The sequence below is a fragment of the Saccopteryx leptura genome, chromosome 5 (assembly GCF_036850995.1).
Source record: "Saccopteryx leptura isolate mSacLep1 chromosome 5, mSacLep1_pri_phased_curated, whole genome shotgun sequence".
In the NCBI taxonomy this organism is placed as follows: domain Eukaryota; kingdom Metazoa; phylum Chordata; class Mammalia; order Chiroptera; family Emballonuridae; genus Saccopteryx; species Saccopteryx leptura.
The window spans coordinates 131,781-157,377 of NC_089507.1; the positions used below are offsets into that span (position 1 = coordinate 131,781).

Below are 25,597 nucleotides of genomic sequence, written 5' to 3' on the forward strand. Positions count from 1 at the left end.
GTTGCCCTTTTTTTTCTGTGGTGGAAATGACAGCAGAGGGCACATAGTATACAACCAATTACAGAATTCTGGCTGAAACGTGGAGGCTGTGAGTAGCCCAGCAATTAGTGAGCTGTGCAGAGATAATCTGTAATAAAGGCTCTGTATGTTGTTGCTCATGGACCCAGAGGTCAGAGCAGGCCTTCCAGTTCATGTCATCTGCAGTCCCCTTACTGCAACATCACATGCCTCCAATGGCTTAATGTCTGAACCAGAAAGAAAGGCATAGTCATTTCCAAACTAGGAGACAGGACATACTTGAGACAGGCACTAATTATCTGGCAGAAATTAAGGACTTTTTTTTTCTTTTCTGAAGTTGGAAACGGGGAGGCAGTCAGACAGACTCCCGCATGCGCCCGACCGGGATCCACCCGGCACGCCCACCAGGGGCGACGCTCTGCCCATCTGGGGCGTCACTCTGCCACAATCAGAGCCATTCTAGTGCCTGAGGCAGAGGCCACAGAGCCATCCTCAGCACTCGGGCCAACTTTGCTCCAATGGCTGCGGGAGGGGGAGAGAGACAGAGGAAAGAGAGGGGGAGGGGTGGAGAAGCAGATGGGTGCTTCTCCTGTGCCTTCACCAGGAATCAAACCCAGGACTCCTGCATGCCAGGCTAACGCTCTACCACTGAGCCAACCGGCCAGGGCCGAAATTAAGGACTTTTAACACCTAATGCGAGTTCCAAACATCTCCTCCTGCCCCCAACACTGGATGACACTTAACCTCATGGTTAACTCTTCAGCAGGGGTTTAGGCCAGTTCTTACAAGGCCAATTCAGATGCCACTCAGGACCTCCCTCCATGATTCCTGCAGGGACAGGATGGGGTAGAGGACAGGCACTACACAGCCCAGCCTCACAGGACAGAGCGTTTCAGTTTGTCTCAATGGTCAGTGATACCTGCTGACAAGGTTGTGACTGGGGCCCAGGCCACTCCAGGTTCACAGAGGAACTCGGCACCAGTTGGCTGCTCTAGGCTGGAACTCACCAGCCTCACAGGTGGACTCACTCAGCACCCTAACCAAACCAGAGCTTTGAAGTGCTGGCACACTACTTCCTATGTTCTTTTACACTTGCATGTGAACTCACTTTACAATGAAACTGGGTGAGAAAAAGCAGAACCTGACTGTCCCCTCAGGTACCAGGGCCCAAGCAGCACCCTGTCCTGGTTCTTGGGCCACATTCCCTCCCTGGGATCAAAGAAAAGTATCATGAAGGGGCCTGACCAGGCAGTGGTGCAGTGGATACAGTGTCGTACTGGGACTTGGGAGGACCCAGGTTCAAAACCTCAAGGTCGCCAGCTTGAGTGCAGACTCATCTGGTTCAAGCAAGGCTCACCAGCTTGAGCCCAAGGTCACTGGCTTGAGCAAGGGGTCACTCAGCCTGCTGTAGCCCCCCGGTCAAGGTGCATATGAGCGGGCAATAAACAACTAAGGCACCGCAACGAAGAATTGATGCTTCTCATCTCTCTCCCTTCCTGTCTGCCTGTCCCTCTCTCTGTCACAAAAAAGAAAAAAAAAGGAAAGTATCATGAAGGGGAGGCTGGAAATCCACTTCTTAATTCTAAGGGTATCAGCCCAACCCCACCCCCATATTTGCACTGTGGCCCCCTCAACCCCCAGCCCTGCACCTCCAGGACTAGGCCACATTAGAGAACAAAAGGTCACATAGCACCATGATGTCCAGTCTAACTGTGTCTCCATTACAAACTGCACCCTTTGGGGCTCCCACCTGGATGCCCCAGAGAACAGGTGACAGAGTAACTGTGCTTCCCCTCATACAAACATCCTGCATCTGTAGTGGGTGATAATTCTTCTGAAAGCCCTTCCCATTCCCACCCCACACAAATGGAGGACAGTGAGGAACCGGAGCATCATACAACACAGAAAACTTTATTCATGCACAATGCTTGGAGAAAGGCCGGCTCACTTCAGTATGCTGTCATCTCGGGCTGAAAGGTTAAAGGAAAACATGCATTATTACCTGTTCAACCAACTCAAAAGGAGCACTTCAGATTTTTGGTGTTCAACATTCCACGTCTAGTTCCACTAGAGTCCAACTATGCTCTGCCTAAACTCCCATCCTTGGCGGTCCTTATCCCTCCACGTCAGCGGGAGAAGTGTGCAGGTGCTGCTCCTGGGGCCTCTCTAAGGGAGGCCTGGCCAGTTCACACTCCCAGACAATTAACCTGCAAGGCTTAGGGACCTGGGCCTCACTAAAAGTAAGATGTCACCATGTGCCCCCTGGACCACCCCTCTGGCCAGCGCTGGATAAAAGGGGTGGCCCCTCTCCTCCACTGTGGGTCACCAGGAGCAGATTTCCTAAAAATCTGGGTGGAGGACAAATCTGTAAGATTCACAAACACCAGTACCTTCTGCTAATTCTCTCTCAATCCGTTTCAGTTCATCCTGCTTCTTTTTCTCCTCCGCCGCTATTCTCCTTTCCTCTTCTGCCCGAGGTTTCAGGTAACCTGTAAGGAACCGCGGCAAGGGAGGTGCTGTCAATGAACTTCTCTACTGAAACGTTGCACAGAGCAATTCCGTCCACACGCAGGGTTACCTGCGGATGCCCTGCGAACCCCATCGTCCCTGCGAACCCCATCGTCCCTGCTGTTAATTCCCTTTTACCTGGATGTAGGTCCAGATCACCGTCAACAGAGAGCCCCACCCAGCGAGCGGTGCCGGGTCGCGCTGCCCGGGGTCTCGGTTCAGACGGCGGCTCCCGCACACCTGCTCGCACCAGCCGACAACCACCACCCGTTGCCCAGTTCCCGGGGCGGTGCAGACACCGGAACGTACTTCGGTCCCGCCCGCCGGAGCTGCTCCCGGGTCGACCCACACGCCGGCCCTGGGCCTCTGGGCCCGCGCCTGCACCCGCCCTCCTGCCCTCGGCGCGATTACTCCGCCGGGTTTACTGGACGGCACTGCGGGGCCCTGAGGGGCCCGACAAGCCCCCGGCGCCGGAGGACACTCACTGTAGCGCTTGGCTCCGTAGGCCACGCCGAGGAACAGGGCGGAGTAGCGGCCGAGCTGCAGGGAGAGGGCGGTCAGAGGCGGGGGGGTCAGGGTCCGGGAATCAATGCGCGGGGCGGGGGCGCGGTGGACGGGGTAAGGAGTCAGGGGCGTGGGGCGGGGGTCCCTGGCTCCGCAGGGTCGCACACGCGGGGCCCACGCGGACCCGAGCCCCGGCAAGCATCCGCGGACCCTAGTTCACCTTGATGAGCGGAGAGACCTGCACCGGCGGCACCATCTTGTCCGTGACCTTCGCACCGGAAGCACAATCCTGGGCGGACAAGGACGCCACAGGCCGGGGAGAGCCGTAGAGTCACGAAAGTGTACGAGGCGAGCGCATGCGCTGTCGGCGACGAGTGAGTGCAGCGCCCCTGGCGGCTGGAGGGGAAACGGCGCGCGCCCGCACGGGTCGTGTATGACGTCACCTAGCGCGCGCGAGGCCCGCGGAGCGCGGCTCGCGACCGGCTGCGCGTGCGCGGTGACCGGCTGAAGCGAGGCTGGCCCGCGGCGCGGGTGGGCGCGGGTGGATGAGCAACTATCTGCGGCCGCAACGTCTCCAGGCGAGATCGAGCAGAAATCGAGGGCCGCACATCATTGGTCCAAACATTTGAAAAGTTTAAGTCAAGTTGACAAAGTGCGCAAAGAGCGCGCTCCCCCCTGACCGGGGGCTCCCATCTCTGCGGGAAAGTCGAGGAGGGAGCCGCTGCCGCAGACCGGCGTGTCCGCAGCCCCGAGGACGGCCCGGGAAGGGAGTCCGGGGTCCGGGTACTGAGTGTCCTGAATGCAGGCCGGCTCCCCCTGGGCAGGTCCCCTTACCCCCAGGCCCCTCGGATAGTGGAGGCGGGAGGCAGTGGCTGGTCCACTCTTCTGCGACCGCGCTCCCTCGGGTGACGTCTCCAGCCTACCGCCGTCCAGTCCCCCAGCAGAGAGAGTCTCCTCATCCCAGAAGCCTCTCCGGCGGAGGGACTGGGGTCCTCCAGGGAAGACGCCTTCCCCGCTCCCAGTGGAACCTGCTTGCTGCTTCTCCTGACTCCTGCCCTCAGAATCCTGCAGAGTCCAAGCTCCAAGGTCCACCTCAGTCAGGGACCGCTGACCCCCATACCTCATGTGCAGAAGAAAAGGACAGACGTGGTCACACCTGCTGGGGTCCCACCCCATACCCTTGGCCCTGGAGTAAACCATCACCACCACCACCAGCACCTCCACCCTACCCCACCCTACCCCACCCCACCTCTGTACCCCCCTCGGAGTAGCCACCTGTCTTCCCCCAGATCTCTGGTCAGCACTGCTGAAAACACCACCAGGCCACATCCAGATGTGCAGAGGGGCTGCCCAGAGATGGGGCAGTGGATGCCTGACCTGTGGTGGCGCAGTGGATAAAGTGTCCACCTGGAATGCTGAAGTCACCAGTTGGAAACCCTGGGCTTGCCTGGTCAAGGCACATACGGAAGTTGATGCTTCCTGCTCCTCCCCCCACCCTTCTCTCTCTCTCTCTCTCCTCTCTCTAGAAATGAATTTTTAAAAAAGAATTAAAAGAGCCCTGGCCGGTTGGCTCAGTGGTAGAGCGTCAGCCTGGCGTGCAGAAGTCCCGGGGTTCGATTCCCGGCCAGGGCACACAGGAGAAGCGCCCATCTGCTTCTCCACCCCTCCCCCTCTCCTTCCTCTCTGTCTCTCTCTTCCCCTCCCGCAGCCAAGGCTCCACTGGAGCAAAGATGGCCCGGGCGCTGGGGATGGCTCCTTGGCCTCTGCCCCAGGCGCTTGAGTGGCTCTGGTCGCAACAGAGCGACCCTCCCCCAGGGGCAGAGCATCGCCCCCTGGTGGCGTGCCGGGTGGATCCCGGTCGGGGTCATGCGGGAGTCTGACTGTCTCTCCCCGTTTTCAGCTTCAGAAAAATACAAAAATAAAAAAAAAAAGAAAGAAATGGTGCATAGTGGCCAGACAGCCTCTCAACCTTGCCTGCTAGGCACCTGTCCAGTGGACCCTCCACCCCTTGGCCCCGTGCTGCCTAGGAGAAGGTCCCTAAGAACCAGGCTTGGGACTCACTAGGGTCCCTGCCTTGCTGCAGGGGGAGCCCACTTCTTGCTCCTCACCAAACCCATGTGTTTCAGAATGGATCTGAGCCTAAAGAGAGTAGAATGCAGGGCTCTGAAGGCTCAGTAATCATTGTATCTGTGGAGGGAAGACAGGGAGGCCCACCTCCAGGGGCCTGGGCAGAAGATGCTTTCTCCTGGCTTTCTCTGCAGTCCTGGCTCTAAGTGTCTCAGCTGGAAAACTGGAAAATCACCTAACTATTTTCTGGGCTGGGGCAGGAACATCGAGGCCTGTCCTATAGGTCATGGGCCCTTTCCTAAGTGGAGGGTCTGGGGTCCGGGCAGGCCTCTCTGAGCACCAGAGGAAGGTGTAAGCACTCACTGACCACAAGGTACAAGATAAACTCCCTGTGCCAACAGACTGCATGGTCATGCTGAGTGTGCCTCATACATAGGCATACACACGTTCTTCCCTTGAGCAGTTGGGCAGATGACCTCAGGTGACAAACGTCTTTACCCTTCCTTGGACTTTAAAATAAACCAGACTCCTCAGCAACTGCTGCTTCCAGAATCAAAAATAAGTGTCTCTGGGACCAAAGGTGGGGCCAGAGTGCTGGTGGGGGACCACATACCAGTAGCTCCCACTGGGTGGAAGGTGGTAACCCAGGGAGCACCCACACAGGCACCCACCCACACCACCACCACCACCACCCAGGGAAGACCCCTGAAGCCAAAGGACACTCACCCTGGCCCACTGCCCTTTCTGGGGCCTGGAGGGATGGGGTCCCACCTGGCTCAGGACACCAGCACCGCCTGCTAACTCCCTGCACCTGTCAAGGCCAGCTGTCCATGCCGAATCCCGATCTTCTCCAGGGAGCCAGGTTCCAAGACTATCTTTAGTGATGGAGTCAGCCCTGGCTGGCGCCAGGAACCCTCCCGAGGGGCGCTGCTGGCCCTCCCCTTCAGGGGCCTGTGAGCACAGGTTCCACATGCCTTGCCCTCTTGGTGTGGCACTCCCCGCTCCTGCCGCCCAGCCAGGGCCCCTCCAGGCCCAGCTCGACCCTGCTCCGCTGGGGGCAGTGGAGTCCCTGTTCGAGGTGCAGCCCAGGCCAGGTCTCCCACATCAGTCATGCGTTCTTCCTCTAGTAGTCCTCTAGGCAGAGCACACTGGGAACCCCCGAGTCGTGGCAGGTGGATCACACCTCCCCAGGTTCCTCAGGGTGCCTGCTGTCCCACTCACTTGGTGTGCCCCCGAGAGCTGGACCCCTGCTACAGTTGCAGCAGAGGTGAGGACTCAGAGACGTGGCTCCAGAGTCACCTACCTAGCTATTGTGGCTGTACAGACCCTCCACAACATCCTCATCCTTGCACACCAATAGCTGCAGCTGCTGCTCCTACCCAGGACCAGAGCACCCAGACTAAGACTTTGTGGTGAAAGGGACCCACAGGACCATGGCACAGTGGGAAGACCAGGCTGAGTGCTGGCCCCAGCTGTCCCATCGGGCCCTCTGTCCCCTCCTGCAGTGAGGACAGGAGGGGTGGCCCCAGCACCAGGGTTGGAGGCCTGGGATCTCTTTGCCACCAAGGCAGGGAAGTGAGGGCACACGGAGTATAGTTGGGTAATGCATGGTGACTGGTTACTAGGTCCACTTACAGGGCCCTTGTGAAAATCTGGGAAAAGCACTCCTTTTTTCTGGCTCCTGCAGGCCACCAGGCCCTCAGCCCACATGCAGGTGGCCCAGGAGATGCACAGAATTCAGGATAACAAGGGCTCCTGGGTAACGGGCTGGTGGGAGGTCCCTGGGAGGTTGAGGGCCCTGCTGGGTAGGACAGAATGGGGCATCTGAGTCACTGCTGACTGCCAAAGTTCATTCTGCAGTTGTCTCATCCCTTGGGGGGTCCTGAGCCTGTCCTTGTAGGGAGTGACAGACAGAGTGAGAGCCGTCCTGGGGGACTGGGCAGGAACTTAAGACAGACGACCTGGGCAAGGAGAGCACAGACCATCACACCAGGCAGATCCAGCATGGTGAGTGTGCCCCAGACAGGCAGCTGGGCGGGGGCGTGTGAGTGTGCATGTGTGTCCTCACAAGTGTGACTGTGTGAGAGTGCACGTGCACACGAGGTCAGTTTGTGCACATGCGTGCAGATTTATGTGTGTGTGCTGGGGGCCAGGGGAGATCCATGCCCCGTGGCTGCCCCAGTGACAATCTGGAGTGGGAGAGGGTCCTGGCCTTCACAGCAGGACACCCAGAACAAGCCTGCATGCCTGCTGGCCGCCTACACAGTCCATTTGCTCCTTGGACACCCAGTTGGCCCCTGGCCGAACTGTAGATCTAGCAGGGCAAGGTTCATCGGGCATCCCCAAACTATGGCCCGCGGGCTGCATGCGGCCCCTCACGTGAGGCCATTTATCGGCCCCCGCCACACTTCCGGAAGGGGCACCTCTTTCATTGGTGGTCAGTGTACTGGAGTACTGTATGTGGTGGCCCTCCAACGGTCTGAGGGACAGTGAACTGGCCCCCCGTGTAAAAAGTCTGGGGATCCCTGTAAGGTGAACCCTGGCCACTGTGTGGTCAGGGACTTTTCAGGGCCCCTGAGCTCACCAAGCAGTTCCAGCCTGGGGACCCAGGACCTGCGTGCAGTGATCCACCCATCCTCTGCAGTAAATCTCCCAAGCGCTTGGTTTGGGGGACCCTCAGCCTCAGTGTTCTCATCTCAGGCCAGCAGGAAGACCAAGAAGAAGGAAGGGGGAGCCCTCAGGGCACAGAGGGCCTCCTCCAATGTCTTCTCCAACTTTGAACAGACCCAGATCCAGGAGTTCAAGGAGGTAAGGCTCTGCTCTTCTACTAAGAGCCCCCTACCCTACAGTTCCTGCTCCAGGGGTTCCCTGGGGACCCTAGCACAGGTGACCCTGCATGAGCCTCGCTCCCGGGCCAGTAGGGGTGGGTGCCTATCCTCAAGTGGGGTGGCCTCATTCCAGGCCTTCACACTAATGGATCAGAACCGAGATGGTTTCATTGACAAGGAGGACCTGAAAGACACCTACGCCTCCCTGGGTAGGTGCCCGGGAAGAACTCTGTAACGGCCCACCTGGTCCTCAGCCTTAACGTCTGAGCTGACATCCCACAGGCTGCGAGGAGAAATGGCCTTCTGGTTTGATTGGGGCTGGCAGGGGAGTCACCAGGGCGTGCTGGGGTGGGTAGACAGCCCAGACGGGCAAGGGGGAGGCTGGGACCGGGTCCAGGGAGGGACACTACTTCCCAGAAGGAGCAGGAGCCTGAGGTGGGTCCTGTCCCCAGCACAGTGCAGCCTGGCATCTGGCCCTCCCCTCTACTCCCCCTCTGGGGACATGCTTTTCTCAGCCTGAGGTGGTCCTGTCCCTGAAGCCAGAGAGGATAAGCTGGTTTCTACCTGGGTGTGTTTGCACAGACACACCCTCCCTCTAGGCCCCCTCAGGCCAGGTGAGCACATCACAGACCTTCCTGGCTCCAAACGGCCTCACCCCCTTAGCAGTCTACCTCCCCGGCGCTCAGGGTTTGGGGTCCTACTGACATGCAGAACCTGTACCCACCACACCTGGGAGGCCAGGTGTCCCCCCTTTTGCTGGCCTCCCTCTCCAGTCTCCCCGACTTTGTTCTGGGGTCACTGGGAGAACAATGGAGGTGGGCAGCCCCCTAGGGCACTTGCCAGTGGGTACAACACATGCATCAACAAGGATGGGGGCATTCTTGCCCCATAACCCCGTCTGTGACAGGCAAAACCAACGTCAAGGATGATGAGCTGGATGCCATGCTCAAGGAAGCCACAGGTCCCATCAACTTTACCATGTTCTTGAACATGTTTGGGGAAAAACTGACCGGTGAGCTCTCTGGCCATCAGCCAGTGCATGTTTCTGTTTGTTCTGGTGAGACAGAGGGAGACAGACAGACAGACAGACAGGGAGGGAGATAAGAGGCATCAACCTGTAGTTGCTCACTGCTTTCTCATACATGTCTTTACTGGGGGGCTCCAGCCAAGCCAGTGACCTTGGGATCATTTCAGTGACCCCGCGCTCAAGCTGGCCAAGCCCAGTGCAGTGTGTATTTATTTAGAAATCCAGATGTTTCACAGAAAAATCCAAGTTTTCAGATCTCTTGAAAAGCTCTAGGAACCAGCATTCTGGGACCCACATCTGTGGCCCTCCCACGTCTCGCATGCCCTCCACCCCAAAGCCTGTGAACTTGACATTCAGTGTCACCCTTGCCTCCTGTCTGCCCCCTGGAGGTCTTTGTCCCTCACTCACTGAGCACTTGCCCCAACTCCGGGCCTCGGCAGGACCCTGGGGACCCTGAGAATATCCCCCAGGACAGGAGCTGCAGGGTCCCCTAGGTGCTCAGGAGCAGGAGGGCCATTCAGGCTGAGGGCACAGAATGGAGGGACCACGGGGCGGCTGGAACAGGACTGGAATCTTGTGGGCAGGTACGGATGCTGAGGAGACCATCCTAAATGCCTTCAAGATGCTGGACCCTGATGGCAAAGGCAGCATCAACAAGGACTAGTGAGTGTGACCACAGAGTGAGGGACATCAAGGTCACCCTCCTCCCCCATCCCCTAAGACCCTGAATCCCTCAAGGTAACTGAGGGTAAATCCGTCTGCCCAGCACTGGGTCTGAGGGCCCCCTCGGCCGAGCACTGGGAATGGGCATGTCTGGTGCGCTGGGCACTTGCCTCCGATTGCCCTAAGTCTCCACCCCACAGGGGAGGTGACCCCTGCATGTGTGTCGAGAAAGGCTCCTGGTGCCCAGGACTCAGCCCCACCCCACAGAGGAGTGTGGTGTGAACACACAGCCGCCCCCCCTCCCTCGCCACTGTTCAGCTCTCTGGTGCCGACCCTTTCTTCAGAGCAGCCTAACTCAGTGCCTCCCTTCTCGTCCTCAGCATCAAGCGGCTGCTCATGTCCCAGGCAGACAAGATGACTGCAGACGAGGTTAGGCCCTCAGCACCCACCACCTCCTGCCCCATGGCTCCTGGGACTCCAGGGATGGGCTGGGGATGCTCTGGCCCCAAGAAGCTGTATGTAGTACTGGTGTGGGTAGGACACCCAGAGACTGAGCCCCAGCTCACCCCTCACTCTGCAGTGACCCCCGCCCCAAGCGCAGAAACAAGACTGGAGCCAGCTGGAGTTCAGGGCCTATAATTCACCCTTGGGTTACAGCCCTCGGGGACCCTTTGCTTTTCCTCTCCTGCCTGGGTTTGACCCCTCACCACCCTGCATGCAGGTTGACCAGATGTTCCAGTTTGCAAAAATCGATGCTGCAGGCAACCTGGACTACAAGGCCCTGAGCTATGTGCTCACCCACGGGGAAGAGAAGGAGGACTGAGGGGTGCCTCCCCCACCCTGGCTGCCACCAGTCCAATAAACCTGAGCCCGCAAACCTGCCTGTGTCTGTGGAGGGAGGGCCTGGGGGGACATCTTCCTGTGAAGCTCTTCCTCTGCCCCTGCCCCCCCCCCCCGCCCAGCCCGGCCCCACCTGTCAGCACCTAGGCTGGGATCTGGTCACTTGGTGGCCAGAGGCTGCGAGAGGCTCTGGGATGGACTCTTCAAGGAAGGCTCTCCCCAAACCTGTGCAATCCAGACACAGACATCTGGGGGCACTCAGAAACACCCCACCTGTCCATCTTCCCATCAGCCACGCCCCCATGTGCTTCCCCTGCACCAGCTGCCCTTGGTCTGGTGTGATCATTGGCCGTCCTGCTGCGCCCTGCTATAGTCCCTGAGGCACGTGTGGGACACTAGTGCCCTGCCCAGTCTCGGAGGTGGCTGCCACAGCCCCGGTGACTAGAGCCCGGCTTTCCCAGGTCCCTCTACACCCCTAGGCTGGCTTTTCAGTCCACGGGCCTAGCAGGGCCACCTGTGATGTCCTCTCAAGGTCAGGAGAAGCTCTGGGAATGAGCTGCCCCTGGGTTTCCTGCAGTGTCCTGGCCGAGGGAGTGCTTGGGCAGGGCCTCAGGGGGGGCCTGCTGGGGGGGCGTGAGGTCTGCAGCAGCCGGGCACTGGTGCTCCTGGACGGAGGGGCTCGTGCCGGCCTCGGCCTGCAGGCGCCGGTACGGGGTGTGGAAGAAGAGCACCAAGCAGCAGCTGAAGAGGGTGCTCAGGCCGGCCATCAGCAGCATGGACACTGGGAGGACACAACCAGTTCTGCCCGAGGCTCACCCCACGGGACCCAGTGTGGCCATGGAGCCAGCAGAGTCCCAGCGGACCCCACTAGCCACGACCACAGAGTGACGCCCCACGGGACCCAGTGTGGCCATGGAGCCAGCAGAGTCCCAGGGGACCCCACCAGCCACGACCACAGAGTGACGCCAGGGGCAGATCCCGTTCCAGGCCCCCCCGGCCCGAGAGCACAGTATCACAGTCACTGGGCCGGCCCTGGGGCCTGACGTGCAACACTTCACTTCTCTCTCCCTCTGCCTGTCTTTATCTTCCTCTCTCTCTCTCTGTCCGTCTCTTTTTCTTTTCCTGATCTCATTTTAAAACAACTCACACAGGGTTTAGGTTGGGCTCTGTAAGAGTCTCAGGGCTGCTCCCACCATGCTGAGCCGCGGGTTCTGCCTGTTGCCCTCTGACACCATTTTGTGCTCACTCTGTGGGTGCCCAGCACCCACCCACCGAAGACAGCAAAAGGGTCCCTGGAGGGAGGTCCCCAGGGCTGGAGGGGGTGGGGACCCAGGCCTGCTCTCCGTGCCTGTGCTCTCGGGGCTCCCGTGGGCTGGAACACTCACCCTTCCAGTCCAGGGTGTCCTGGGCACCCCGGCAGGTGGAGAAGGACGGCTCCGTGCGGCGCACAGTCAGGGCAGTCAGCAGCACCATGATCAACACGCCCTCGGCCTGCCTGGACAGCCACGCGGCCCTGAGCCCCGCCCAGACCCTACTCCCTGCCCAGACACTGCTCCCCACCCACAGTGCCAGGCGCTCTGGTCAGCGTGGCTCCGGCGGCCTGTCCACACCTGCACACAGGAGGTGATCGGAACACACCAGCCTTGCCAGAGCAGGCAGGTCACGGCTGCGTGGCCTGGGATGGGTGAGGGGTCCCCAGGAACACTGCAGGGGTTGTGTGTGCTTACCCCAGCACGAAGACCAGGCCGGCAGCCGCTCCCTCACCCACAGGGAAGGAGCACTCAACTGCCAGCTCCATGGCAACAGGCGCCACCGAGAAGCCGAAGAGCCCGAACAGTGAGCAGATGGCTGCCAGTGCAATGTTCTGTCCCCTCAGCTGGGACACCTGGGCAGCAAGCGTACAGGAGATGGCAGTCAGATGCACCGCAGCCCCGGACGCCAGCTCCACCGGGCCTGGCAGCAGCACTGGCTGGCCGAGCGTGGCAGGACTGAGTGGGCAAGGCCTGCATGTCCGTTCTGGCTGGGCTGCCAGCTGCCCACCCCGGGAGCACCCACTGCCCCCTGCAGGTGGCCTTGGTTCGAGGGGACACTCACCAGGGCAAAGGCCACACAGACCACAGAGGTGAGACAAAAGCCGATCTTGATGGCTTCGGTGAAATGCTTGGTCCGGTCTACATACAGGCCGAGAACCAGCGCCCCCAGGATCCCGAACACGATGAAAAGAGCCCCACAGAGGCCCGCAAACTCCTGGGGGAAGACAGGAGGCCAAGGGTACTCATCATCAGGGTGCCATACCACCAGGGACCCAGGAGGCGACACCCACCCGTAGGACATAGGCTGTCACCAGGGAGCACACAGCAAGGTCACTGAGCCATGCAGGGGCCCAGGCAGGGCCATACCACTGGCGTCCTGTACTGTCGGTTGTGTGTAGGATGTGGGGGGTAGGGGGTGGCATATACTCCCCTGCAGGTGCCTCTTCCCTGTGTCACCTCATCCGGGAACTCAACAATTGCTAAAGGGAAGGACCCAGTCACTGCAAACACCCCTCGGTCCTTGAGTGAGGAGTTGGGAACATGCAGAGCCCCAAGCCCACCCCCAGGGCCAATGCCAGACAGCAGAGGGCACAGCCACAGATGCTGTGAGCAGACCAAGGCCCTTCACTCTGCACATCCAGTATCAGAGGAGGACCCTGCTTTGGAGACTACAGGGTTGGGGTCATCCTGGTTGGGGCATTGGGAGAGAGTGAAAAGCACCACCCGATTTTCTACCCTGAGCACAGCCGCCACCTCCCCACAGCCCACAGCCCCCCATCTGCAGGTCGTGTTTGGCACCTGACCACTCTTCACAAAGAGCATTTCAACAGTGCCCATAACAGGAAGTCACTCTGTCTAAGAGTGGACACGTAGGGCTTAGGGAGACCATGGGCCACTCCATAGCCACACACAGGAGCCAGAGAAGCAGAAAGCCTGCAGGGTGATGGGCTCCCAAAGCCCCGTCCTTGTTGGGGGCCCCAGGACAGGCGGGCACTCACATTGGAATAGCCATTCACGCAGAGGACCTGCTCCAGGAGGGCTGAGAAGCTGGAGAAAATGCCGATGCCGCCCCCAAAGCACACAGCCAGGATGACGTAGGCCTTGTTCCTCACGAGCTGGAGGGGAAGGGCCGCTCAGCCTAGGAGCTCCCGCAGCACAGGCAGGGCCTCCACAGAGCCCAGCCCAGCTCCTTCCCCTCCGGGCCTACCCCTTGCCCCAGACCCTCCCCAGACCCAGATCCCACTAAACCGACCAGCTTCAGCCCATCCAGGAACTTCTCCGAGGTGGAGTGGGCGGCTCCAGCGGAGGGCGGGGTGGGGGGCACACTCTCCCAGAGGCATGCGGTGGCCAGCAGGCAGGCAAGGCCAGCAGGGATGATGTAGCTGGTCAGCTGGGGAGAGGGTATGCATGCAGGCACGTGTGTGTGCATGCACACGCAAGGCTCTGCGGATGGACACACAGGACTTCGCAGACACACACATACACACAAGCTCCTCAGGCCTGCCACTCCGGGCTCCAGACCACCCTCACTCACCATCCCTAGGTGGACATCAGTGAGCCCACAGTTCTGCTGCATCTGGAACCCCAGCTTTCAAAGTAACACTCAAGAGGCCCTGGCCGGTTGGCTCAGTGGTAGAGCATCGGCCTGGCGTGCAGTTGGCCTGGCGTGCAGGAGTCCCGGGTTCGATTCCCGGCCAGGGCACACAGGAGAAGCGCCCATCTGCTTCTCCACCCCTCCCCCTCTCCTTCCTCTCTGTCTCTCTCTTCCCCTCCCGCAGCCGAGGCTCCACTGGAGCAAAGATGGCCCGGGCACTGGGGATGGCTCCTTGGCCTCTGCCCCAGGCGCTAGAGTGGCTCTGGTCGCAACAGAGTGACGCCCCGGAGGGGCAGAGCATCGCCCCCTGGTGGGCGTGCCGGGTGCATCCCGGTGGGGCGCATGCAGGAGTCTATCTGACTGTCTCTCCCCATTTCTGGCTTCAGAAAAAATACAGAAAAAAATAAAAATAAAAAAAATAAAACATTAAAAAAAAAAAAAGTAACACTCAAGGATGACTCCACGGGGACAGACACCCCAGCCTCTCCTGCAGCTCCAGACTCACCCAGCCAACTGCCTTCCGCACGGCCTCTTCCAACCTTTGTGAATGTCCCCAACAGTCACCCACAACATAGCTGGAAGTCCCTCATCCCTCTCGCCTCAAGCCCTCAGCCACAGCCTGCCCCATGCCTCCACCGGAGCAAAGCCCTGGGCTCTCGGACACTTCAGCCACACCCTTCATGTCTTGAGTGCTTCTGGACCCGATAGAAACACTCTTCCTCACAGAAACCTCACTTTCTCCGCTTGAGCTCATCTCCCGCCTTGGCCCTCCCACAAACGCCCTCTGGTCAGGCCAGCCTCGCCCCTCACCAAGGTCTCTCCCCACCAAGGAATTCGCCCTACACCCTGGTCCCTAGAACCATGCCGGACACTGAGAAGGTGCCCAGGACTTGCCCACTGGGAGAAATACTGCATGCACCATGTGGCCACAGGGAGGCGCTGGTACACACTCTCTCCAACAGGTGTGGACACCATCATGCACACTAGAGCCCACCAAGCATGCGCACAAACACACACGCGTGCACACGCAAACACACCACACAAACATACACATGTGTGTGGGTGCCACTCCTGAGATCCCTCACCATTATAGGGATGTCGTCCTCCTTCTGTACCAGGGCAGGCGACAGCACGTTGGCCATCAGGATCCCCAGAGGGTTTGCTGGACAGCCAGAGACATATGTCAGGTCAGCCATGGCCTGGCCTGGTCCCCAGCCCACCAGTGCAGCCCTCCACCCTCTACGAGCTAGGAGTGCCCAGGTGCCAGGACCTGGACACTGAGCCAGAGGAGACCTCCGCCTCGTCCCCTCGAGTTACCCATGGTGCCGATCATGTTGGCCGTAGCTCGCTGGTGCTCAGGGAACCACAAGGCAGCCAGCTTGGCTGGAGAGAAGATGACCAGGGTCTGGGCCAGGGCACAGAGGCTCTGGCCACCCATGAGGAAGGCAAACGGGTCCTGAATCTCGAGGATCATGTAGGGCAGGGTGCGGAGCACACTCCCAGCAAAGTTCAGCCATGCGCACAGGATGGTCTGTGGGGACAAGGTCAGACACTCTGTCCAGGCAGCTGGATGCTCTGCCTGGGGACCCTGGTCTGGGGAGGGGGCCATGGCTCTCCAGCCCACACCTGGGGTCCCTACCCCATCCCAGAGCGTGCCCTGGTGTGGGTCTAACTCACCGCCCAGCGGAGCCCGACTGAGTCCAGAACCCAGATGGCTACCATGCCAGACGGGATGGACACCACCAGGTAGACCAGCGAGAGCCAGTTAACCTGGTCCGTGGACAGAAGGAAGTGCTGGGCAATGGTGTCGGCCACGGGCGCAAAGCTGAGCCACAGCTGTGGGGCAGACAAGGCTGGCGTTAGCCCAGGGGCAGCTCCACAGTCCCCACACCCACCTGCTGTCCTAGGCCTGTCCAGCCGGCCGAAGAGAAAGTGTCCTGCAGTCCATAATGGCCAGGGTCTTCTCCTGGTCAACCCCAGGAAAGTTTCCAGATGAAGGAGGTCAGACAGCATGCCTGAACGGTGGACAGTGCCATCCTTACAGGCATGGTCCTGGGGGCCGAAGGGGACCGACAACCTGGCCAGAGCCTGCAGGACAATTGGCTCCACCAGGACCGACACTCCAAGGAAAAGGCCCAAGGGCTGTCAGTGGGAGGTGGACCTCCATGTGTGGTGCACTGTGGCAGGTGGGCACTAGGCATGGCTGGAGCACAGGACCGGGAAGAGGGGTCAGGATGGGGGAGCCAGTGGCCCCCCAGGTTCATGGCAGGGCTGGGCGAAGGAGCACCTCTGGGGAGATACTCAGTGCCTGCGGCAGATGCCCAGGTGGACAAAGGCAGGAGGTACGGTGGACCAAAAGCCGTGGACAGGTTCAGTTGAAGAGACCATGGGAGGGATACCAGGGGTGGGGGGGGAACAGAAGACAAGCCCAAAAGGCACCTCCAGCCTGTCCGCAAACTTGGTCCCAGGTGAAAACACCTGGACTGCGTGGGAGCCCTGCCCAAGGCCAGCCCCACCTCCCCCACAGGGGACCCAGGTGTTTAGGAGGCGAGAGCCCCTGGGAGCAGGAGACGTTTCCCAGCTGTAGGCGTTATCACGCTCTGGGACTCTTCACACAGCAGACCTCCAGCGCAAAGTGGGTGGCTGGGTCAGTGGGGAAGGCTTCCGGGAGGAAGTGAGACACCATCTGGTCCCTGAAAGGTATGTGGGCCAAGAGAGGAGGAGTTCACCTCACCCTGAGGCTTACTTCAGGGACAAGGAGCGAAGCGGGCCAGGCAAGTACCAAGCCCAAAGTGTCACAAATCTAAGTGAAGGATCTTCCAGCTCACAGAGGACTTAGGAGGCCACACTCCTCAGGCCACACTCTCCCGTGGCAGAGGTCAGAGACATAGCTTTCTCGACAGTCTGACCGCAGAGCCTCACATGACAGCAAGCCTTGGCAACAGCTGCCTCTCTTCCTTTTTTTAAAGGACAGAGCAGGGGACAGATCCCCCAGGTTCAGAAAGAGCCCCTAAGCAGGCCTAGCTGCCTTCTGCCCAGCCTGATCCAGCGAGAGACCCCACGGTGTCTGTCTCCCAGCCCAGCCCTGCTGAGCAGAGCCCACCTCTCAGCATTTTCATCTCCAGAGCTCGTGGCTGGCAGAGCAGAGATGCCTCTGAAATGTTCAAGTCAACGTGGCAACGACACCTGTCCCCACTGCACGAGAATTCTCTTTTTCCTGCCCAACCTTGCCAGATGCTCCTGATGTCCCTTTGAGCGAAGGCAGCCGCCCACATGCCAGCTCTCCAGATCATCGGGCTCCCTTTGAACCACTCCAAGGCCAGCCCAGACCTCACTCCAAGCACTGCTGCACCCACCCCTCAGTCACCCCGCTGCACACAGAGTAAGTGAGGGGCTAAGTGGGCTCAGCCAGGGTACTCCTGATGGTCAGTGCTCACAGTGCCGACCAGGGCAGGGATTGTGGCTATTCCCGGTGAAATTCTGTTTGCTCTGTAACGACTTGTGCATAAAAGCGGGTGCAGCAGATCTCTGACTCAGTGTCCAGGGAACTTCTCAAGGTCACTTAGGATGCCTGTCCACCCTTGGATTCATTGAAGCAGCTCCAGGAGACGAGGAGGCCCCTGCTCTGCACCTCATACCACTGTCCCCAAAGCCAGTTCCAGCTTCCCAGACACAGGGACCTGGGACCAAGCCACAGCCATGCGTCCCACAGAGAAAAAAGGCATCAGGGCCATGGCAGACCCAGGGCCTGAGCTGCCCTGCTGTTTGTCCCAGTACAGGGCCGGCTCTCCATACCCCAGCCAGCAAGAAAGGGAAGAAAAGGAATGTGAAATGACTCCCAAGAATGCTGCTGCTGGAGAGCCTCCCCAAGGCTGTGTCCACACCTGCCTGCCCCATCCCTACTCACCAGTCTGTGCTTCTGACCGTCCCATGGCCACTGGGCCTCCCCAAGCTGTGGGTCCTGCTTTGTGTTACATAATTACACCGTGGCAAACTCTGCCCAACCAGTTCCCATGGTTCCGGGGGAGGCTGAGGGATCGCACACAGGGTCCCCAGGCACACTGGGGAGGCGAGATGTGTGGTGGCCCGTGCAGCCTGGCCCGTGCGCAGGTGGCCATGTGAGGGTCAGGGGCGAAAAGGTTGGCTCCAAGCCCCTGGAGGCCTTTTAGTCAGGCCTCCCCAAGACTTGTCACGTGAATTACTTTGAGCTGAAGGCAATGGAGACCCTGTGGGCTCAAGAGAAATTTTACTTCTTCCTTAAAGGGCTTAGATTAGGGGAATTGCCCATAATGAGTTATCACCAGAAACAACTTTATGCCCTACCTGTAGTCCAGGGCTAACTTCCATTGCTGGACATCTGCTCTTCTCAGCATACCCTGTGGAGACCTTCCTCTCCGCTGAGGCCCCCGGTGAAGAGCCCTCCCTACCTCATTGCATCTGTCTGTCTCCGACTCTCTCAGGTATGTGGGGTTCCCACAGATACCTGAGTAATTAAGTGTGGTTGTTTTATCTTGTTAACCTCTCATGTCAATTAGTAGACCAGCCAGAAAAACCTATAAGGGAGAAGAAAGATCTCCCCTACACACCCCCTCTGCTCAAGGGCCTTAGATGCCTGTTCAAGGGACAGGAGGGTGGCCTAACAGGGGGAAGGCGGCCCAGCAGGGGGAGGGCAGGTGGAGAAAAGCTCTCTCTCCTATCTGACTGATGGGCTGGGGAAAGAGGAGCACAGGCCTTGGGCAGAGCATCTGGGAGCGTAAGGATAGACTGGAGAGAGGAGCATGCTGGGGGGCTGGGCCCCAGGAACGGGCTGACCACTCTCACTGGCTGATCCCTAGTCTGAGGCTGAGTTCCCTGCCAGCAGTGGGGACAGTTATAGAATAGGTGATGGGGCCACTGGGGAGCTATGGAGGAGGGGGGTGGGTAAGGAAGGCCTCTTGAGGGAGCCCAGAATTGAATCAGACACCCAGGTCAGGGCACAGGTAGAAGAAGAGGATTAGGAAGGGGGCTGGGCAGGAGCCAGGTCGTGAAAGCCTGTCCCACGTGCGGACTTTCTCGGAGGGAGTGGGGACGTCTGGAGGATGCCTTTCATCTGTCTACAGTTGGAAACCACCATAGATCACAGGACCTGCGCTCAGCTGGCAAGGGGACACCAGCCCTTTTCTCTCGCGCCGCCACAGCCAGGAGGAGCTCCCGTCCCGGTGCCTCCGCACCTGCGTGGTGGCAGGACACCCCCGCCCCTGCGGCTCCACTGCCCCTTCGGGTCCCGCAAACTCGAGCCCCACAGCAGACGCGCCCACAGGGCGCACCAAGGCACCGGCAAGGGCGGGTAGGGGCTCCATGCTGGTTTCCAGCCTCGGCTCCCGCCCTGAAGAGACACCACCCCCCGCCCCCCGCCCCGAGGAGCCCGAGCCTGTACCGTGGCATTGGAGCAGCTGAGCAGACTGACCACCAGCAGGAAGACCCAGCGGCGCGCGTAGACGCGGTAGACCCGCAGCGCGGCCAGAGCCGGGGTCGCGGCGGCCCACTGTCCGTCCCCCGCCGGCCCTGCCATCATCTGCCTGCCGGTTTAAGTTGCGGCGCGAGGGCTCGGGCAGCCTTCAGAGGTGGGACCGGGGCTGCAGGGGCGGGAATTCCGGATCAGTCCCCGCCCGAGGGTCAGGGGTCACGGCACAGCCAAGTGGGAAAGGGGCCGGTAGTGAAGCTAGACCCTTCCCCGTCCGACAGGGTGGAAGTTTCTGCCACAAAACAGGGACAGAGTCTCCTCGCAGGGAACCAGCCGGGTCACGGCCTCTGGTTCCTGCGGTGGACACGCCTACGTGGGTGGCGGCAGGAGAGGCGCCGAGAAGTCACTGCCCTGCAGATGGTCCGCATTTCCTGAAAGGGGCATGGAAAGGTCCCCTTTGCCATCCTTCAGCCCCGATTCCTGACGTCCAAACAAGTCACAGGAAGCAGCCAGAGGCCAGCCTGCAAGAGGAGACTGGGGTCCGTTTTCGAAGAGCGTGGAATCCAGACTAGTCCTCAGACTCGTGCAGGAAAGCAGGAACTAGGGGCGGAGTGCAGAAGTGGCGCTGGCGCGGGAGGAAGAGGGAGGCCTGGTGAGCCTGTCCTGCGCAGGGCAAGGGCGGTGCCAAGTTCTGAACCACGGCCAGGAGAGAGGGGTGGGGGTGGAGGGACAGCCTCCCCCACCCGGTGATTATCTGCGCTTACAGCTGAGAAAACAGCTGAGGCAGAGGAGGAGACACGGTATTCTGTTTGTTTTAGAGACCTGTGGGCCGGAAGACAGAGAGGAGAGAATGTCAGCTTGTCTCTGTGGGCGGCATTCTCTTCTTAGGACGTATCTCCCTTCTACCCCAGTGTAACTCTTCCTGAGGTCACCGGTGATGTCCCCAGGGCTTACATAAGTGGACACTGCTCTGCCTTGTACTCCTGGGGTCACCACCTGGGACCCTCCTGCTCAAACGCTGGGCCTCCTCCCCAGACCTTGGACTCTTAGGTGGAGCACACAGGTCAGCAAAGTCACAGAATGCAAAGGCAACATGACAATAAATGGTATTTTTCTCCTTTTTTTTATTCAGTGAGAGGAGGGGAGGCAGAGACAGGCTCCCGCATGACCCCCAACAGGGATCCATCCAGCAAGCCCACTAGGGGGTGATGCTCTGCCCATCTGGGGTCTCTGCTCTGTTCCTCAACAACCAAGCCATTTCAGCATTCCAGCGCCTGAGGCGGAGGCCATGGAACCATCCTGTGCCTAGGGCCAACTCGCTCCAATAGAGCCATGGCTGAAGGAGGAGAAAAGAGAGAGAGAGAGAGAGAGAGAGAATCAAGGGGGGGGGGGGTAGAGAAGCAGATGGGCACTTCTCCTGTGTGCCCTGTCAGGGAATCGAACCTGGGACATCCACACATCAGGCAATGCTCTACCACTGAGCCAACCTGCCAGGGCCACAATGGCATTTCTATACACCAATAACAGGATGTGGAAACCCAAGTTAATGATACATGTCATTTACAGTTACTTCAGAGAGAATTAAATCCTTGCATATAAAGTTAGCAAAATGTACACAGGACTTTATGCTACAAATGACACAATAAAACACTAAAAATGGAAGCATACCATGCTCATGGACCTGGAGATTCAAAGTAGTCCAGATGTCGGTTCTCCCTAGATTGAGCTATAGGTTTAACACTAATTCCTAACCAGAGGTTTTTGTGGGCACAGACTGGGCGAAACCATTCACAAACCACATATCCAGCAAAGGATGGGTACCTCGAAGATATAAAGAGGCCTCAAAACTCAACAGTAAGACCCTGGCAGGTTATCTCAGTGGATAGAGTGTTGGCCCAGCATGGGAACATCCTGGGCTTAATTTCTGGTCAGAGCACAGATGAGAAGTGACCATTTGCTTCTCTTCCCTTCCCTCTTCCCCTTCTTTCTCTCTTCCCCTCTATAGACAGTGGCTCGATTGTTCAGGCGGTAGCCTCAGGCACTGAGGATAGCTTGGTTGATTTGAGCATCGGCCCCAGACAGGGGTTGCTGGGTGGATCCAGGTTGGGGCACATGTGGGAGTCTGTCTATCTCCCCTCCTCTCACTTAAAAAAAAAATAAAATAAGAACTCACAGTAAAAACAACAAAAAAGTTCAATTAGAATATGGGCAAAAGACATGAAGAAACGTGTCACTGAAGAAGATATACAGATGGCACATGGTGACAAATGGCTAACATCATTAGCCTTTAGGAAAATGCAAATTAAAACCACAATAAGATATCACCACACACTTTTCAGAATGGGTAAAAAAACGCATCAAATGCTGGTGAGGCTGTAACTTGGTCACTCATGTCATGTGGGTAACACTGTAAAATGTTACAGCCACCGTGGAAAATAAAAAATTTAAAACTCACATAATGTGAAAAGTACATTCATTTGGAAACAATAACTTTTCTACCTTTAGTGAAACTGTCTTATTTAAATTCTGGATGAATATCTCACCATAAGCATCTCAGTTGCTCATGTTTCAAATACAGGTGGCACACCTGCGCCTCACCTGAGCCCAGGTCCATGTGCACATCTTTGAAATCAGCACACCTTGAGGAGATCTTTTGGCGATCTCCACACAAAAAACACCTATGTCTTGCTTTTCAACTTGTCTTTAAAGGCTTATTTAAAATAGCATTGAGTATGCACAATTATGACTAAATCTTTCAGTTTCTTTTTTTGTCTGTTTTTGTTTCAACTTCTTTACCTCCCTTTTTTTCTTTTTTTTTTATTATTATTTTTTGTATTTTTCCGAAGCCAGAAACAGGGAGGCAGTCAGACAGACTCCTGCATGCGCCCGACCGGGATCCACCGGGCACGCCCACCAGGGGGCGATGCTCTGCCCATCCGAGGCGTCGCTCTGCCGAGACCAGAGCCACTCTAGCGCCTGAGGCAGAGGCCACAGAGCTATCCTCAGCACCTGGGCCAACTTTGCTCCAATGGAACCTTGGCTGCGGGAGGGGAAGAGAGAGACAGAGAGGAAGGAGAGGGGGAGGGGTGGAGAAGCAGATGGGCGCTTCTCCTGTGTGCCCTGGCTGGGAATCGAACCCAGGGCTCCTGCACGCCAGGCCGACGCTCTACCACTGAGCCAACTGGCCAGGGCCTACCTCCTTTTTACTTAACCAAATATAGACTCCTATCAGCACCCCAAACTAGCACCAACTGTGGCTTTTTCAGGCTGTCTTCCCTAAACAGAATCTGCTTAAAATTAAGCAACTGAGAGCCATCACTTTGCCAAGGCTGGTGCAAAGGCAACATCTTCTTTGCTGAGGATAATGTCAGGGAAGAAACCTCACCATACGTAGGAGATGCTCGCAGCCTCATCCTGTTTGTTGGCTTTCATTTGGTTTTTATCTGTTTCTGTCAAAAGAATGTTAGCTATATGGGACAGGAGCCAGGTGTGTGACCTTTCTGCCTTGTGCCTCTAGGGCCCCACTCTCCTACTTGGTGGTTTCTCCACAAGTGACCCATCCCTCTCCACACACATTCTAGGCCAGAGCATACCTGATTCCAGAAGCACACCTGCCCTCTCAGTATCCAGGCCTTCACTCCTGCCTGCATGTGCTGCTTGCCTCAAGGTCATGGCTGCTGAAAGCCCACACACCCCAACACCACCTACAGCAGGGAGCTGAGTAAGCAGGTCAGAATCTGGACTCTCAGGCTCCTCTAAGAGGACATATGACTCCCTCCTTCTCTGTACAGAAGGCCAATCAGGGACTCATCTACCAAAAACAGTTTACATGGCTGGCCAGTAGTAGAGAACATGGCTCTGCTCATTGTGACTTGTGCTCCCCACCAGAGGGCAGCCCTTGGGGTCACCCCACTCCTCTGTTTCCCTCCTACATAGGGGAAAGCCAACAGAAGGGCTCACATACACCCCAAAGTTGTGACAAGTACCTGGGACCCAGATTGCTGTCCCCTCCCATCAGGGACCCTACTGTACCAATTCCATCTCTACTGCTCAGAACTATTCAGCCTGTGAACATGGAAATAGCTGGTTTTCTCACTTTTGTGTGTGCATGCATGCACGTGCGTGTGTGTGGTGTGAAATGGGCATGGTATGAGGACTATCTGGGATGTGTGTCTGTGAGAGAGAGAGGGTGGGAGAGAAGATGAAGGAGTATCTATCGTCATGCTAGTCCCGATAGTCACCTATTTGTGTATGTGTCTGGTGTGAGAGGGTATCTAGTGTGTGTCAGGGTGTGTTATGTAAGTCTGTATGGGTTATTGGTATGTGTGGTGTGAAATGGGTCTCTATCTTTTGTGTATGTATGGGTGAAATAATTACCTAATTCTTTTTTCTGAATTAGACAAAATTATGAAAGAGTACATACCTAATTCTTTGGTATATAGTGTGTGAACTGTGTCCACCATGTGTGTGTCTGGTGTGAAACGTGTGTGTTAAATCAGAAACTGTGAAGGGTGTGAGATTTCATTCTATTGCAAGCTAGAAAGGTAAACTCACAGTCTCCATGTGTGCATTCCAGGGACACACAAGGCCAGGCCAGAGGCAAAGAACATCTGTTACTCAACAGTCATTCCTGCAACTGGTTCCTCCACCCCCATCAACACGGGCGTGCCGGTGGCACCTGCCTGTACAGTAGTGTTTCAGAACACTCACATTAGGAGACTCATCCATCTGCCTTCTTTTTTATTTTTTTTTTTAATTTTTGACAGAGACAGAGAGTCAGATAGGAACAGACAAACAGGAAGGGAGAGAAATGAGAAGCATCAATTCTTTGTTGCAGCATCTTAGTTGTTTATTTTCATGTGCCTTGACTAGAGGCGGGGGTGGCTTTACAGCAGAGCAAGTGACCCCTTGCTCAAACCAGAGACCTTAGGGTCACATCTATGATCCCACGCTCAAGCCAACGACCCCGCGCTCAAGCTGGCGACCTTGAACCTGGGTCTTCCATGTCCCAACGCTCTATCCACTACACCACCGCCTGGTCAGGCCCATCTGCCTTCTACAGAGAGAAACCTTCTCTTTACTCAGGATCGTAAGCAAAGCTTCAGGGAGGGAGAGTCTTTTTTCTGTCTACCCTGGACCGTCTCCCAAACATTCTAAATGTAGCTGTGAATGACTTTGCTCTAAAGACTGGGACATGTAGACACAAAATCAGGAGATATCCACAGACAACTGCTTCCCAACAGGATCTGTTTTTTAAGAATATTTCAAGGCCCTGGCTGGGTGCTGGATTGATTTGTTGTTCTACTTATTCATGCATTCATTGGTTGATTTTTGCATGTGCCCTGACAGGAGACAGAACCCACAACCTTGGCGTATTGGTACTACTCTCTAACTAACTGAGCTACCTGATCAGAGCTAAGTATCGCACTCTTTTGTTATTCATATTTGCAGGGCTGGCTCCTTCTGCGTCCCTTCTGTTCTCATCCACCCTAATGCAGCTAAATGGGGACAGCCTCTGCCTCCCCATCCAGCTGTTTCCCTCTGTTATTGTCCCCTCCACAGTATGGACCCCACAAGGGTGTACATGTCACGGTCACTGCTTACAGATCTAGGACGTGGCCTGCGTAAAGGTGGACACAGGAACTAGTTGTGGTGTCAAACCTGCAGCCGAATGTCCGGGAACACAGAACAGGGCTCCTCTCTGTCCACAGGGCTTCTGACTAGTGCACGGGGGACGCTCGGTGCTACTTCCCAGGAAGGACAGGAATGCAAGAACGACACTGCCTCGGCCAGCAGAAACCCTGGTCCAAGAACAGCAGGAATCACCGCGAGCTGCCAGCGGGATGCAGGGTCCCAGAGGCCCCGGGAAGGCTGGTGCAGCACCTGTCCGCCCACCCGGTCCCACTGGCCCCGCCTCTCCCTGGCCCCGCCTCCGCCTGGCCCCGCCTTCCAGCCACGGCCAGGCTCCGCCTCTACCTGCGCCCGCCCCTGCCAGGCCCCGCCCTCCGCCTCACTCCTTTTGCGGGTCGCCAGGGTCCAGTCTAGTCCCTCCGCAGAGCCCCGTCCCGATGC

General features: G+C 57.7%; 3 protein-coding genes across 5 annotated transcripts; 1 reads left to right on the plus strand and 2 right to left on the minus strand.

Moving 5' to 3' along the window:
- Positions 1 to 1,908: 1,908 nt before the first annotated feature.
- Positions 1,909 to 3,407, minus strand: ATP5ME (ATP synthase membrane subunit e). The gene is made up of 4 exons (XM_066384862.1): positions 3,251 to 3,407; positions 3,012 to 3,066; positions 2,409 to 2,507; positions 1,909 to 1,988 (listed from the first exon to the last, which is right to left on the minus strand). The coding sequence occupies exons 1-4, from the start codon at positions 3,284 to 3,286 to the stop codon at positions 1,963 to 1,965; spliced, it is 216 nt and encodes a 71-aa protein (XP_066240959.1). The 5' UTR covers positions 3,287 to 3,407; the 3' UTR covers positions 1,909 to 1,962.
- A 3,679-nt stretch (positions 3,408 to 7,086) lies between these two features.
- Positions 7,087 to 10,484, plus strand: MYL5 (myosin light chain 5). The gene is made up of 7 exons (XM_066387004.1): positions 7,087 to 7,104; positions 7,798 to 7,905; positions 8,059 to 8,134; positions 8,833 to 8,937; positions 9,537 to 9,615; positions 9,996 to 10,044; positions 10,337 to 10,484. The coding sequence occupies exons 1-7, from the start codon at positions 7,102 to 7,104 to the stop codon at positions 10,436 to 10,438; spliced, it is 522 nt and encodes a 173-aa protein (XP_066243101.1). The 5' UTR covers positions 7,087 to 7,101; the 3' UTR covers positions 10,439 to 10,484.
- Positions 10,485 to 10,504: 20 nt separating this feature from the next.
- On the minus strand, positions 10,505 to 25,555 carry SLC49A3 (solute carrier family 49 member 3). Of its 3 annotated transcripts, XM_066386998.1 has the most exons (13): positions 25,540 to 25,554; positions 25,130 to 25,326; positions 22,911 to 22,974; positions 19,499 to 20,347; positions 15,760 to 15,918; positions 15,400 to 15,613; positions 15,168 to 15,244; positions 13,741 to 13,878; positions 13,487 to 13,603; positions 12,550 to 12,702; positions 12,183 to 12,340; positions 11,841 to 11,950; positions 10,506 to 11,236 (listed from the first exon to the last, which is right to left on the minus strand). In XM_066386998.1, exons 4-13 carry the CDS (start codon positions 19,634 to 19,636, stop codon positions 10,989 to 10,991), a joined length of 1,512 nt encoding a protein of 503 aa, XP_066243095.1. In that variant the 5' UTR covers positions 19,637 to 20,347; positions 22,911 to 22,974; positions 25,130 to 25,326; positions 25,540 to 25,554; the 3' UTR covers positions 10,506 to 10,988. The 3 variants fall into 3 exon arrangements, with proteins under 3 accessions (XP_066243098.1, XP_066243095.1, XP_066243097.1); XM_066387001.1 differs by lacking the exon at positions 13,741 to 13,878 and having other exon boundaries at positions 10,505 to 11,236; positions 25,540 to 25,555; XM_066387000.1 differs by lacking the exon at positions 25,540 to 25,554 and having other exon boundaries at positions 25,187 to 25,326.
- Between the last annotated feature and the right edge of the window lie 42 nt (positions 25,556 to 25,597).

Bases quoted from the DNA above. Each gene is read 5' to 3' on its own strand.
- MYL5 (XM_066387004.1), top strand. The intron at 9,616-9,995 runs GTGAGTGTGACC...TCTCGTCCTCAG, and splicing joins GGCAGCATCAACAAGGACTA to CATCAAGCGGCTGCTCATGT. The intron at 10,045-10,336 runs GTTAGGCCCTCA...CCCTGCATGCAG, and splicing joins ACAAGATGACTGCAGACGAG to GTTGACCAGATGTTCCAGTT.
- ATP5ME (XM_066384862.1), bottom strand. From the start codon at position 3,286: ATGGTGCCGCCGGTGCAGGTCTCTCCGCTCATCAAG. The intron at 3,067-3,250 runs GTGAACTAGGGT...CTCTCCCTGCAG, and splicing joins AGGTCTCTCCGCTCATCAAG to CTCGGCCGCTACTCCGCCCT. The intron at 1,989-2,408 runs GTACTGGTGTTT...TTAACCTTTCAG, and splicing joins TGAGAGAGAATTAGCAGAAG to CCCGAGATGACAGCATACTG.
- SLC49A3 (XM_066386998.1), bottom strand. From the start codon at position 19,636: ATGATGGCAGGGCCGGCGGGGGACGGACAGTGGGCCGCCGCGACCCCG. The intron at 15,919-19,498 runs GTACAGGCTCGG...TCTGCCCCACAG, and splicing joins TCAGCTGCTCCAATGCCACG to CTGTGGCTCAGCTTTGCGCC. The intron at 12,341-12,549 runs GTGAGTGTCCCC...CTTGCTGCCCAG, and splicing joins TCTGTGTGGCCTTTGCCCTG to GTGTCCCAGCTGAGGGGACA.